This window comes from Schistosoma haematobium, chromosome 1, assembly GCF_000699445.3.
Source record: "Schistosoma haematobium chromosome 1, whole genome shotgun sequence".
Taxonomy (NCBI): Eukaryota; Metazoa; Platyhelminthes; class Trematoda; order Strigeidida; family Schistosomatidae; genus Schistosoma; species Schistosoma haematobium.
The window spans coordinates 24,109,379-24,121,939 of record NC_067196.1 but is presented as its reverse complement, the minus strand read 5'-3'; the positions used below and the strand labels follow the sequence as shown (position 1 = coordinate 24,121,939).

Here is a 12,561-nt window from a genome sequence, read left to right as displayed (position 1 = left end):
TTAGTTGCTTTCTTCCTCTTTTTTTAAAAATTTTAAATATATCTAAAATATAATATTTGCAATTTATACTTTCTTGATGAACCATATGATTCAATTGTGACAGTCATTACTTTCCTATTGGTTCTTACATATATTTGTACTTATTATTATTGTTATTATTAGTCACATTATTGTTACCATAATTATTGTGGATTACAATTTATCAAATATACTTTGTTAATTGTATGTTTAACTAACAAATTATACAACTAGAAAGTTCAACTGATATATAGTTTCAATGTGAATTAATTGTAAATGTACCGAAAATTGTTTATTTTGAAATAATCATTCTGATAACAATTTAAAAGTAGCATTTATTTTTACTTCTTGAATATGATTTAATAACTTAGGCTTTTTGTATTAGTCCTTATAGTGATCTAGCTGGTAATATATTCAATTTAATTATACTTTAATTGAGACTTATCTTTTCTAAATGTAGAATAGAATAGAATGATTCATTGGCAGAATTCAGTCAAAGCGCTAATTCATACAAAAACATCCGACAAAGATCATCAACTACATCTTAATTACATTTAAAGTTGACTGATAACTGTTAACTTAAGTGAAATCCAAACTCGGGGAGATTCGATAGAATGCATTCAACAGCACAACATCATAAAATGATGAATGTAAATAATAGCTACTGATGAATGGCAACCTAAGGGGAAACCTACTTCTATGGTGTCTTCTGGATTGTCTAAGATCACCTGGCGGAGTAGTATACTCTATCGATTAGTTATTTATCCGGATTTTGAGCAATGAAATATGACTTCTTTTAGACAGATTACTTGGTACGTGTATTAATATATAAATACATAGTATGTATAACTCAATGTATACTAATTTTCACGGTGACTTAAAAAAAACGTGTTTGACTACCTGTAGAGTAGTATGTGCATTGCCTGTAAGTACCAAATAAGAAATTTGCTTTCCTCAATATTCGAGTCGTTCAAAATTAACCATACTATGTACAAAGTTCGCTCAAATTTATACGGTGCTAGAAAATAGTTATACCTTGTTTGATAACCACGATTTAAATATCGTCAATGGTCGGTTACTGCAAGCTTGTACTAATAAAAATACTGCAACTACTCTGCTATCCTGATCATTTTATCACGTTTTACTAATTTGTTGTGGGAACTTGAAAAGATGCCCGATTATACCACGTTCCGTGTTGCTTTTGACCATCTGACCTACTGTTATATGAATTAAAATGTACAAACTTTCGCAAGTTTTTATAATAAAGTTATTTATTAGAAAAATATTACAACAGAGCACCATTTTGAATAATCTAATGGATTATAAAAATCATTTGGCATTCATAAGCTTATTATAAAATTAATTCGAAACAATCCACATGATGACGATTTCATCAAAGAAAGGACACTATTCATTAAGAAATTGTAGATTATATTTGAATTAAGGCTGAGCATGTACATACTTTGACAAGGCTGTGATAAAGTGATCGAAATGATACTGCACAGGATTTGATCATAGTGATTTTCACCGAGATAGACAACGAACAAGAAAACTGAAATACTCTAGCAGGCTATTAGTGACTTCATCGTTGAATTCGATTCCAGCTCGGTGTGCTATTTGGAAAGATACTATTCACTAGCTTTACAATGCATCATCGAGTCACTCAATCTTGCTCTCATCCTTCGAATTCTGGATAGATTTCCACTCCTCATGCTACTCTTAAAATTCATATACATCATTTACAACTTGCTTCTCCAAAGCGTCTCAAATTTACTGTGTATCAAACCTCTCTTACTAGTACATATTACTAACAAATTGCTTATAATTTAAAAGAAACCTGTTTAATACTTCATCTGCTGCGATTTTATTTCGTAATATAACAGTCCAGCTTCAGCGACCTTTAAATTATTCAAGATATTTGTGGGAAATAAATGCAACAATTTTGGTTCTTTAAGAATGAAAACCAGCGAACGTCACCATATCGCGCCTGTTTAACGAAACGGCATCACGACTTCCTCCATATTATACTTTACTACTTACTAAGAACCAGTAGCTCAAGTAATACACAATTTATTTTTGGAAAACCTAGTGAGCATGATTGACGCTTGTAGTAATCTGCTAATCATGGACATCCCAGTTCTTGTCAAATGTTTTAACACTTTCTTTCCCGTGATCATACTTGTTCCTCTCTTCTTAGTATTCAGTCTTTACTACATGTGTTACTCACTGATATTTTGTATTCCAAACAGCTTATCTGTTTTCAAGTCACAGGACATGACTCAATTTGTGCACTTCTAGTACCTCACTGACAGCCGTGCATTAATTTCGGGGTCGCAATTGATTTCCTATCCAATTAATTGAAGGACGCGATCTACATCAACTGTGTTCTTGATGGCATCAACAACCCTTGACCACGTAGCGATTGGAAGTCTACATGCTTAATCAATAGTTTTCCCCGAAAGATCATGTCCTCGGGTTTCGTAATTTCACGCACGGCCTGAATACCGATCAGAACCTGTTTGAGGACTACATAAATGCTACTACTGATATTCAATTTTTTCAAGTACAAAGTTCTGGTCTGTATGATATTTAGTAGACTGTTTTCTTATTCGTTAGGATTTTAAGCTCCTTGAAAAGATGCCAGTATCCTCGAATCAGATCAACGTCTCTACCTCCAGGAAGGAGCTACATAGTCTAAGTACCAATAATTCAGGTTCCAGTTTGGCCCTGATACTAAACTATTGATATCCACTATGCTCTGTGGGTTATGGAGAGCTACAACCGACTAACATTTAGATGGTGGATGTACTAATTATCTGTATTCGGAGAAATTCCGGACTACTGCCACACTTATTACAGGCAAACAATTCATTTTTATGTAAGTAACCGAGACTTTCATATCACACGTTATTTCCTGACGCCAAGACGGTCGAAAAAGTGGATGTTGTCAGTTAACATGGTGGATTAAATGCAAATGTATATCTCTACCGTAACGTCATAACTACGTGGTCGGAATTCGTGAGACCCTTTTGGACTCAGACGCTATTAGATATAGGTCCAAACAGAAGCTACTATGGATCCTAATATTTTTTCTTGCTACTTTTTCTCATAAAAACGAGATGAATTTCCTTAACTAAATGAAGCTTTTCTTGGATGCGTATTTGACTGAACTGTATCTCTTATTAAATAATATTGTTAATTATCAATCTATTGATTACATTACCTCTCCCTGTTATACTTCTTCATAATAATACTTTTGAGTCAAACATTTTGGTGCCCTATGTATGTACCACGATTTATCTTTAATAAATAGTAGAACATTACGGAACTTCATAGTTTCACTGATTATATGAACTGCTCACTTTTTGAAAATGAATATACATAAATTTTCTAATTCGGACGAATATTCATTATCAGATATTGTGACTATTATACGAATGATTTCAAACATAAATATGAAAAGATTTAATTTCTCACATTAAGATTAATAATAATAGTTAATACAGAAAAACAATACTGTTAGAAAATAAAATTGTTTTGAAGATTAATTTTTTTGAAAAAAACAGATTACTAAATGAGAATTTACTTGAAATAAATAAATGAATAAATAAATGGATGATATCATCACAACTCCCTATAATCATATGGATTTATACAAGTTATTCATAATGGGATAGAATTATAGCCTAATTAAATCATAGGAACCGAATATAAAAATATGTGAAAACTACTAATAACAAGATGCAAAACAGTATGTATTTGACGTAGACCGATTGAAGGTTGAGTGAGTGGGCATCTTGACGGTATTTCTTGGACATAGTAGACAAATTGGATGCTCGAGAGTCCAAGGCTACAAACGATTTCAGATAAAAGATAAAATAGAAGTGTACTTAGAATAACTCTGTAAAATACTTTGGACTAAAATAATTCAATTTCAAAACGATCTGAAAACCATTACCTAAGAAAATAATAATATACTTTTAACATTTCACAAATTAACGACAGTGTGGTGGACGCTACTCACAAGATTGCTTTTAATTAGTATTTAGCGGAACGCGGCCTCAAAGTTATCAGTCATCAGGCGGAGAGAGAAGGATCGGTACATCAAAATCACAAGTTAGGCAGAACACTTGAAGATCAGACGAGAAGACATTTTGGGTTGGGGAACACACCGCAGGATGCAAATGGATGGTCGAAGGCTATAAACACATATTATGTAAACACTGTAATCTCTTAAAATAAGCATTCATTCCTTCTACCCACTGTCTTGTTCTACAATAGTATCAAAGTTATTCTTGAGGAAAATAGTTTTCCACCCCGATCCAACAAATCCCGTCGCTGAGAGACTTATCATCACTATGTAATCGTGACTCCCTATAATGCTTTTCCCCCTGTTTTTTATGATGAACGTGCCCCATCAAATCAAACATTCAAGAAAAATGTTCGGTGGCAATGGTCATCAAAATGTTAAAATGATTTTAGCAGGATTAAAATAACTGCTCAGAATGAGAATGAACGTTCTTCACACCGTAAGCGATTCTTACATAGTAATTTTACCTATCAACGTGAAACCACGTCTAAATCAAGCTACTTAAACGTACCGAGACTTGACTGGGTACGTAGACCTGATTTATATTCTCAATCAATAAACAAAATTTGTCTCCAAGTTTAGAAGAATCTTATAACAAACTTGACTACGTAAAACACTTCAGAGTTTCCTGAAGCATCTAAAGATCTAGGTTACCGAACAAGAACTCGAGCTACTCTGCAATTGAAGCCAGATAACACATTTATATTTTGCCTGACACACCTATTACCTTGTATCATAACTGCCTAAGTTGACGTAGAAAACAAAATAGCATGTAAAGAACAATTTATATTATTGAAAAATAGCACTTTATACAGGCTCGTTTTTCGGTAATTAGTGACCATATATAAATAATAATTATTGTGTAAAATCTTTTTTTGCTAAATGTATCTCAAAGTTGATTGAAATATATTACAAAAAAATATCAGAATATTGCATTAAAATAACTAAGAACAAAATTTCAGTCATTTTATTTACCAAAGGGTTGACAATTTTCAATTGCAAGAACAAGCACTAGTTACAACATAACCGGACTTATTAACTTTGTCCGTATATATGATAATAACCATTTAGTCAACTAACTGAACAGGTTGCTTCGAAATATCTTTAAAATTCACTGTCATTGTGTGACGCAATAATGCTAAATTTTATTGCAACACTGATAACTAATTCTTGAAGCAAATACATGCGATCACCAATGGTTTGATAAGATTAAATAATTGGTTGTATGAACATGAAATGTAGTTTCCGAAAATTTCCTTGACATTTTATTTACATGTTAGGTGCCTACGTTCAATAGTAATCTGTTCAATTACCATATGACGTAGGTGAATAAATTTAGATAGCTTGAGCAGCCAGAAGCGTAGTTCATTAAATCTGAACTCACTTGAAAGTGCTTCACCACGTTGTAATACATCATCAATATTCTGTACCATGATTCTTTGTACGTCTTGTAATGCTACGTTCAATTGACTAAGATTGGATGACCGACTATCACTATAGATTTTTTGAGTTTTGTGTATGACGTGATCTATTAAAATAAACAAGGTAAAGCAACAAATTTACCAAAATCAAGGAATGCGTAAGGTCTTGAAACTGTTTGTATTTGTTGGTAGTATTTGCCGTAAAATTCTGTTTGTATTGCCTCTAAAAATGCAAAGGCTTTTGTACGACTGAACTGTGAGTCTGTAAGAATAATGTAACAAACACCACGATCCAGCAGATAATGAAACAAGTAAGGACCAGCAATAAGAGAGCATCTAGAAGGAGAAGTAGGAGTCATACGACAAACGAGTGCTTTTGCTTGATTTTGATACTGGAATATTTCACGATTTAGCTGAAATAAAACGGGACAAAATATAAAAAGATCGTTTTAAGAATGGTACAATGGAAAGTATTACCCTCATGTAATTTCAACTCAACTGGATACACAAAAATGATTTTTGGATTGCTTTATAACTAACAAACAATTAAGTGGAAGTGGATTAAACACAACTTTAGATTGTCACTATAAAAAAGAGGGATAGATCTATAATGGGTAGAAGATTGAGATCAGCTGTTTAACTTTACTTAACAAGTTAGATATAACATTGAACTTTACATCTACTTGAACGATGAAATGAGCAATTAGTTGCACTGTTTTGGTAGTAAAGACAGGACTGAAACTTCGCACATAGCGCAAAGGAAATAAGAATCTCATACGAAAAGTAATAAATAGCAAAATGACTATAAATTTAAAATAATAGTAAAAGTATCAAGAGCCAATATTATCATTAGTTAACTTTTAGTATTTAACATTACAGTACAGAATCTACAATAGCGATGTCTGGTACCCTCTTTGTCGACAGATGTTGCTACTAGGCTTTCCCACAGGTCACATAACGGTCACCATCTACTAAGGCTTTGTGTAGAACATAACTAGTTTCTGAGCAGATCCGACTTTCAGTACGGTCATCATCGATAAGCCACCTGGTGTCTTACCTCTGCAACTCAAGCTTGAACTCATATTGGCCACATAGTGATTAGCTGCAGCTGGCACAAGACTGTTGCTTCCCTTAGAGTACCTTTTTGGACTCTGATAATGGTTTGATTTGCGCCAAGCTTATCTCGCGCTTTAGCGGTCAGCAAATATATTGTCCTAAATAGGTCGATATAAGCGAATCGGTCGTAGCTTCCTCTGCAGCCAAATAACAAACGAAGTCAGGTTCAGAGCAATCTGTAAATCCATCAGAAAATGAAAAATGCGTATTGCGTTTGCATAGTGGCATGAAAATAGCGGGTTACATCTTATGGCTTTTTGAAACGTCTTGCTTATATGCACTGAATTTCTGCAGATTAGTCACAGCTATTTGAAGTATACCATTTTTCCCCAATTAATTGGCCCTGGTACGGCCGAGAGTGGGGAGAGTCCGCTCTCCTCTCGAAATACTCTCACACGGCCGCGCGTATACAGCCTATGCCAGGGAAGTCCTACTCATTGCCTTCTCGTGGCGGGGGTGTTGTTTACGAAAATGAGAGGACGAAGAGCGAATGTCCGGCGCTTTAACCGGATCACAAACCAATGGTGCACATGGGCTCCAGTATCCTGCGGGAACAAATGGCGTATGAACCAATCGTTGGTCACCGGCTACCATGGGATTGCATCTCCTTACGATGCTCCACTGCCCTGTGGGTTAGACCTTTAGGTCAAAGGCTCGGGGAGTGGCCCCTAAGATAACCACCTGCTTCGGTTTGGGCACCCGGGCAGTATCACAGCCCACACACAAATGATGAACTCTCTATGTCTATGGAAACTACTTTTCTCGCTTCGAAAAACAATCAATTGATTCATTACTATAATAATAATAATAATAATAATAATAATAATAATAATAATAATAAATCGGGAGTTTGATGATAAATGCGAATTTTTAAGTAAGTGATGCAAAGTTTGCGTAAGGACAGAGATCGGTGACGACTGATACAAACAACGATATGGAGGCCCTCAATGAAATGCTACTTTTGAAGCACTAGAAGGCAACAAACCCGAAGAATTACTCCCTGTTTTTTTAAAGATAGAGAACTTCTAGTCAGGTAACTGACTGGGTTATTTGGAAATGTTTGGAAAACATAATGTACCATTATCCTGAAATGAATTAATAATTGCCCATATCTTTAAAAATGAACTGCGTTACCTACTTAACAACAATACGGAGTTAACTTTTGATTGCGCCTAAACAATTAGCTTTCTTGATACTTTGTGGATTGTTTAATAACCGAAAAATTGACTTGCGAGAAGCAGACTAGCTGTCGTTCTGGTTTTGGATGGTGACGATAATTTACTTAGTATCATCACCTTGAAATACCAACTTCAGATGCCTCAATACGCTACGAATATCAACACAGAGGCTTCTACAGCATACCTTAGTTTTCGACGGGGCGGAAAAGTGGTGGTTAACTTAAGGCAGTCCCGTGGTATGGAAAAAAGCTTAGTATGACTGGCCGGTGCGGATTCACAAGACTCCAAGCTCAGAACCTAGAAATGACACAAATCAGTGGCTTGGGGAATTATTAGACATGCCTCAACAAAAGTCGGTGAGGAAAGTGTTGCAGCTTCCTTTAACATTATTCATAATAATGAAAAGTATCCCCTTGAATGAAAGAATTCTTTCTCACTATACGTTTCACAGGTATGTCGGATTATAATTCACTGATCCATTAATTTTCTTATGTTTTTATTTCCTTATATGTGTGGCGTGCACATATTACGGTGCCCAATTGTACTAGTAATTGTGTTAATCAAAATAAGTAGAAACTCCAGGAATCGGACTACTAGACCACGCTGCTCGACTTCCCACGTCTACCAAAGGTTTCTCAAATTCGAGTTATAGGATGTTCTAATGTTTCAATTAGTCTGTTGTTCGAAAGAAACTTCGTATAGCTCTGTGCAATGTTACATTTGCTTCCTGTAGGTTTATTAATAGGTCGTCTTCGTGCATGGTTTTTATTAAGATGCTTATCTTTTTACTAACCCTCAACAATTCCCAAATGCTATTTAAAACTATTATCTTTCCCATCATTTATGTTTTGGCTGACAATCATTACTCACCGTTACTGTATAGGTACTTGGTTAATTTATATATAGGCGACTCTCGTTACCAGATAAGATAATTTTTGCTGTACATTCCTTGAGTTGGTCACTACATGAAATATTTTTTAGATGCCTAAAATGATCATTCTATACATATTTATGTATAAGGCACCATGCGACAATTGGTGTGAAGGTTATCTGTGGCCATATCTCTCAGGTCAAATATGTTCCCAAGCACTTTCCAACAATTAAGTTTAAAACTCATTAGAAAACGGGTAGAATGTAACCATTGCTTTTAAAATCTAAGGACTAAATAATACATCTATGCTACCAAGCAGTAATTAGTTCCACAACAAATCCCTTGTTCTGAATACCACCAGTATTGGATTAAACCATTTCTACCTTAATAAGAATATGTTTGATATGTAGGTATGAACATAACTTGCACTTCTGTACTTTTCTCTGGTGCATATAGGATAGATATTTCATAGACATTTTAGCCTGGTGATCTAGCCTGGTAGCAAAAGTTGTGACGAACCTACCTGGAGTATGATGACCAAACACCTAGTTAACAATTATCATGAGGACATTTCAGTTGATATCATCTATAGCATAACGGAAATTTTCACTAGTATGCCTTCCGTACAAACGCTGGAGTCCTAAACATTCACTAGACTTGAATAAACTACTATGACGTCTCCCTTTAGCACATCCTTTCAACTTCCGTATTAGCTTATAGGTTTATTCAGTTTAGTTCTAACCAGATGATAATCAAAACCTTCCGTATTTCTTTTGACTTTCAGTTACCTTGATGGTTTGAAGTAGCTCTTGCGTGTGATTAAGTCATAAATTGCATTATGTCTCGTACCAGGTTTTAGTACCATCCTATAATCAGATACAATTTCGTGTACAGAGTTTCGATCCATGCTTGATGTGGGCATTAAACATAGTTAAGGTCAACGGTAGCTAGTGAAGATTAATTGTTTAGAAAGACCACACCATCTAAGGTGGCCAAGACGTTATTCAACTTTAGTCAATATTTATCCCCAAGAAAATTTTAGAAACAGCAGGACAAAAGCATTAATCCCGGACCAACGTACAATATCAAGTCAGGAAGTATTCTTGCCAACGTTTTGCAAAGCCATTCCTGGCAAAAACATAGTGATATTTTAGCAACCAAATATACATATGTATACGTACTTACAACTCGCGAATTTAATCTTGGTAAAAGACGTTGTAATGACACGGATTTACCAAGTATTTGGACTTCTACAATTATTAAGTATTTCACTACATTATTTTAAACATCTGATGGAAAGTAGGACATGGGTTAACGTGACATTAACTTACTATGATAAACAGACAAAATCTGGAAACATATAAAGGACAATTAGCAAAATAGTGTTTTTGCTGAAGTTTTCGGGAGTCTACTTTCCCACAAAAACGTAAACTATTTGATTTCTGTTATAGTTTAGAATTCTAGCTATGATTTAATTTTGATATATTCCGACATCGTTACCATTTGCTGAGTTGGGAAATATCGAGCCGTTAGACTGTTTTACCTTGTTTTCTTAGTAATTATGGTTACCTTAATAACGTCAGTCTTTGATTTTGTCTATAATCTATGATAAAACCGTAACTAACAGAAAAGACAGGGATTCAAATAAATAAAGCGATTAGTAATACTAAGTGGACAAGTAATTCTTACTTGGTCATCATCCTGAATAGTTGCTGCAAGTGGGAGCCCATCGGCAACCCTAGCGATCAGAGTAAGGTATATCATGAGAAATTTGACTGGTAAAGTTGTGCAAGAACAGATTATGGGAGGTACCAGAAGTCTTGCTTTGATAACTACTTGAAGCAATGTCGATGAAAACCAAACGATTTTGGGTATAAGATAAGTATCTATGCTCTTTTACCAGTAAGAAGCGTTCAGATATTCAAATACGTACACGTGGAGCATTTAATAAGCAGCTAGTGACCTTGTAAGGTCTGTGCTCTCAATAAACAATATCTTTGTGATGAGCTTGTCTGAGCCTATTGACTACTCCGAACTTTCTTCTTGACTTTACACTATGTTTCTGGGTCTTCAGTTCAGTTTAATGTTGGTGGCCTAGCCACTCGGTTGCACTGATTTTAATGAATTCAGTTTTTACTTAGTTAATATTTTTTAGGTGTACCTCTGTTCTTGAGCAATGGGGTTACTAAGACCAAGAGCTATCATATAACCGGATAGGAAATTGATTCTTTAAAATGCTAAGGACTGTAATGTTACGATGTAGAGGGGCAAAGAGCGGACAACAGAATTAGTAGGGGAATAGCGTACACAAAAAATGAGAAGCAAAAGTCTTGTCGTACCGCATAGATGGTGTTGACAAGGGATGATGTGGTCAAATATGGACCAACAGTAATGATGACAGTACTGATAACAGCAGTAATGATATGGTATGAAGCACTTAACAGGTACAGTTGCTCCTGAGGAAGGACGGTAGGGCATGAATGAGTGTATGATTATTGAGTCTCCTTTCTGAAGTTGTCCACCGAAGAACGATTGTCACACGGAGTTGAAGGAGCCTACTAGTTGTGAAAAAAACTATGATAGCGCCTTGATATTGGCTCTTCTGTGTACAATCTTGATACAAGTTATTAGGTCTTGTTATTAGTTCCTTCACCAAGAAAAGAGATAATCTGTAAACCTCATTTGGGAGATTTCAGCTAATAGAGCAGAGTGTACAAAAAATTAAAAAGCCAGAGAAAGTCCAGGAATAAAGCGAGTATAGGAATTTTCTGGTCTTAGCAATCTGTCTGACTGTCATAAACTAATGAAGCGTCTGTGAAACACTATCTGCCTTTTTTGAAGCCGTATTGCTCTCCACGTCTGAATTGTTGTCTACCAAACTTACTAGCATCTTCGAGATTGTTGAAATCGAAGCTACAAGCCTACAGCAGATTCCATCTATTCTGTCTTCACCAATGATCAGGGGAGACGGGATTGTTAAATTCCATTCATTCCATTTTAGAATCAGATGAGTAAATAAAAAGTTCACGTGTTCATTTACAAGGGATTCAACACATTTTTGAGTACAATGTACCATGTGTTGTAGCAACTCAGCGGCTCATTGGATTCACATTTTAATAACTTTTAAATTTCTAATAGCCGTGATGTTACCAATTTTACTGCTACTTCCCACTGTCGTTTAAGTAATACTTCTTTCAACTCTGTAATTCTGTATATGATTTGATCTCTTGGTAAAGTGAGTTTTGAGAACTTTGGCTAAACTTTATTTTTAGTTCTTACAGTTCGTCTATAACTTTCTTATACTCGTTTCTTCCTCGGAACATTACCGATACAGGTTTGTTGAACATAACTACAGCTCTCTAGTCAGGTCTGTCTAATAAGAATTCTTCTGCCTCTTTTTCCTTATTTTGCACTTATTACTCAACATGATGTGTTGGTCATGGTCGAACTCTCAGTGATGCCTGTTATCTGTTCCAACCATTTCTCTTTGCCTTAAGTAAACGCTCGGTGCCTCTCTTTATCCAGAATGTTATGTTCCCTAGATATTTCAACCCTGTAAGTAATCACTACGATGCCTCAGTTTTCATCATCTGTAAGTCTAGTTCGTTTCTGAGACCGAATATCATATTGGAGTAACTATCTTGTAACCGTGTATTCTGTCATGTGAGGCACCTTGCTTAGGAACACACTAAATATGACTGTGACGCGGACGTAACTCCCTCTTTGGTGCTCAGACGTTGACAAACACTACTTTAAGCCGGCCATTTGACAGAAGGAAGTCTAGTCTAGAGGGTTTCCTATCATTCCTTCATTGCATGGCACTGTTTAAATGTTCTGCCAGTCCAGTACTTCAGATGACTGCAACAG

General features: G+C 35.3%; 1 protein-coding gene across 1 annotated transcript; it reads right to left on the bottom strand.

Annotated features, from left to right (window-relative positions):
* Window positions 1-1,389: 1,389 nt before the first annotated feature.
* SEC22B (Vesicle-trafficking protein S22b) lies at window positions 1,390-10,662 on the bottom strand. Its single transcript, XM_051213716.1, has 4 exons — window positions 10,384-10,662; window positions 5,672-5,942; window positions 5,493-5,636; window positions 1,390-3,868 (listed from the first exon to the last, which is right to left on the bottom strand). Exons 1-4 carry the CDS (start codon window positions 10,456-10,458, stop codon window positions 3,714-3,716), a joined length of 645 nt encoding a protein of 214 aa, XP_051073483.1. The 5' UTR covers window positions 10,459-10,662; the 3' UTR covers window positions 1,390-3,713.
* Window positions 10,663-12,561: the final 1,899 nt, after the last annotated feature.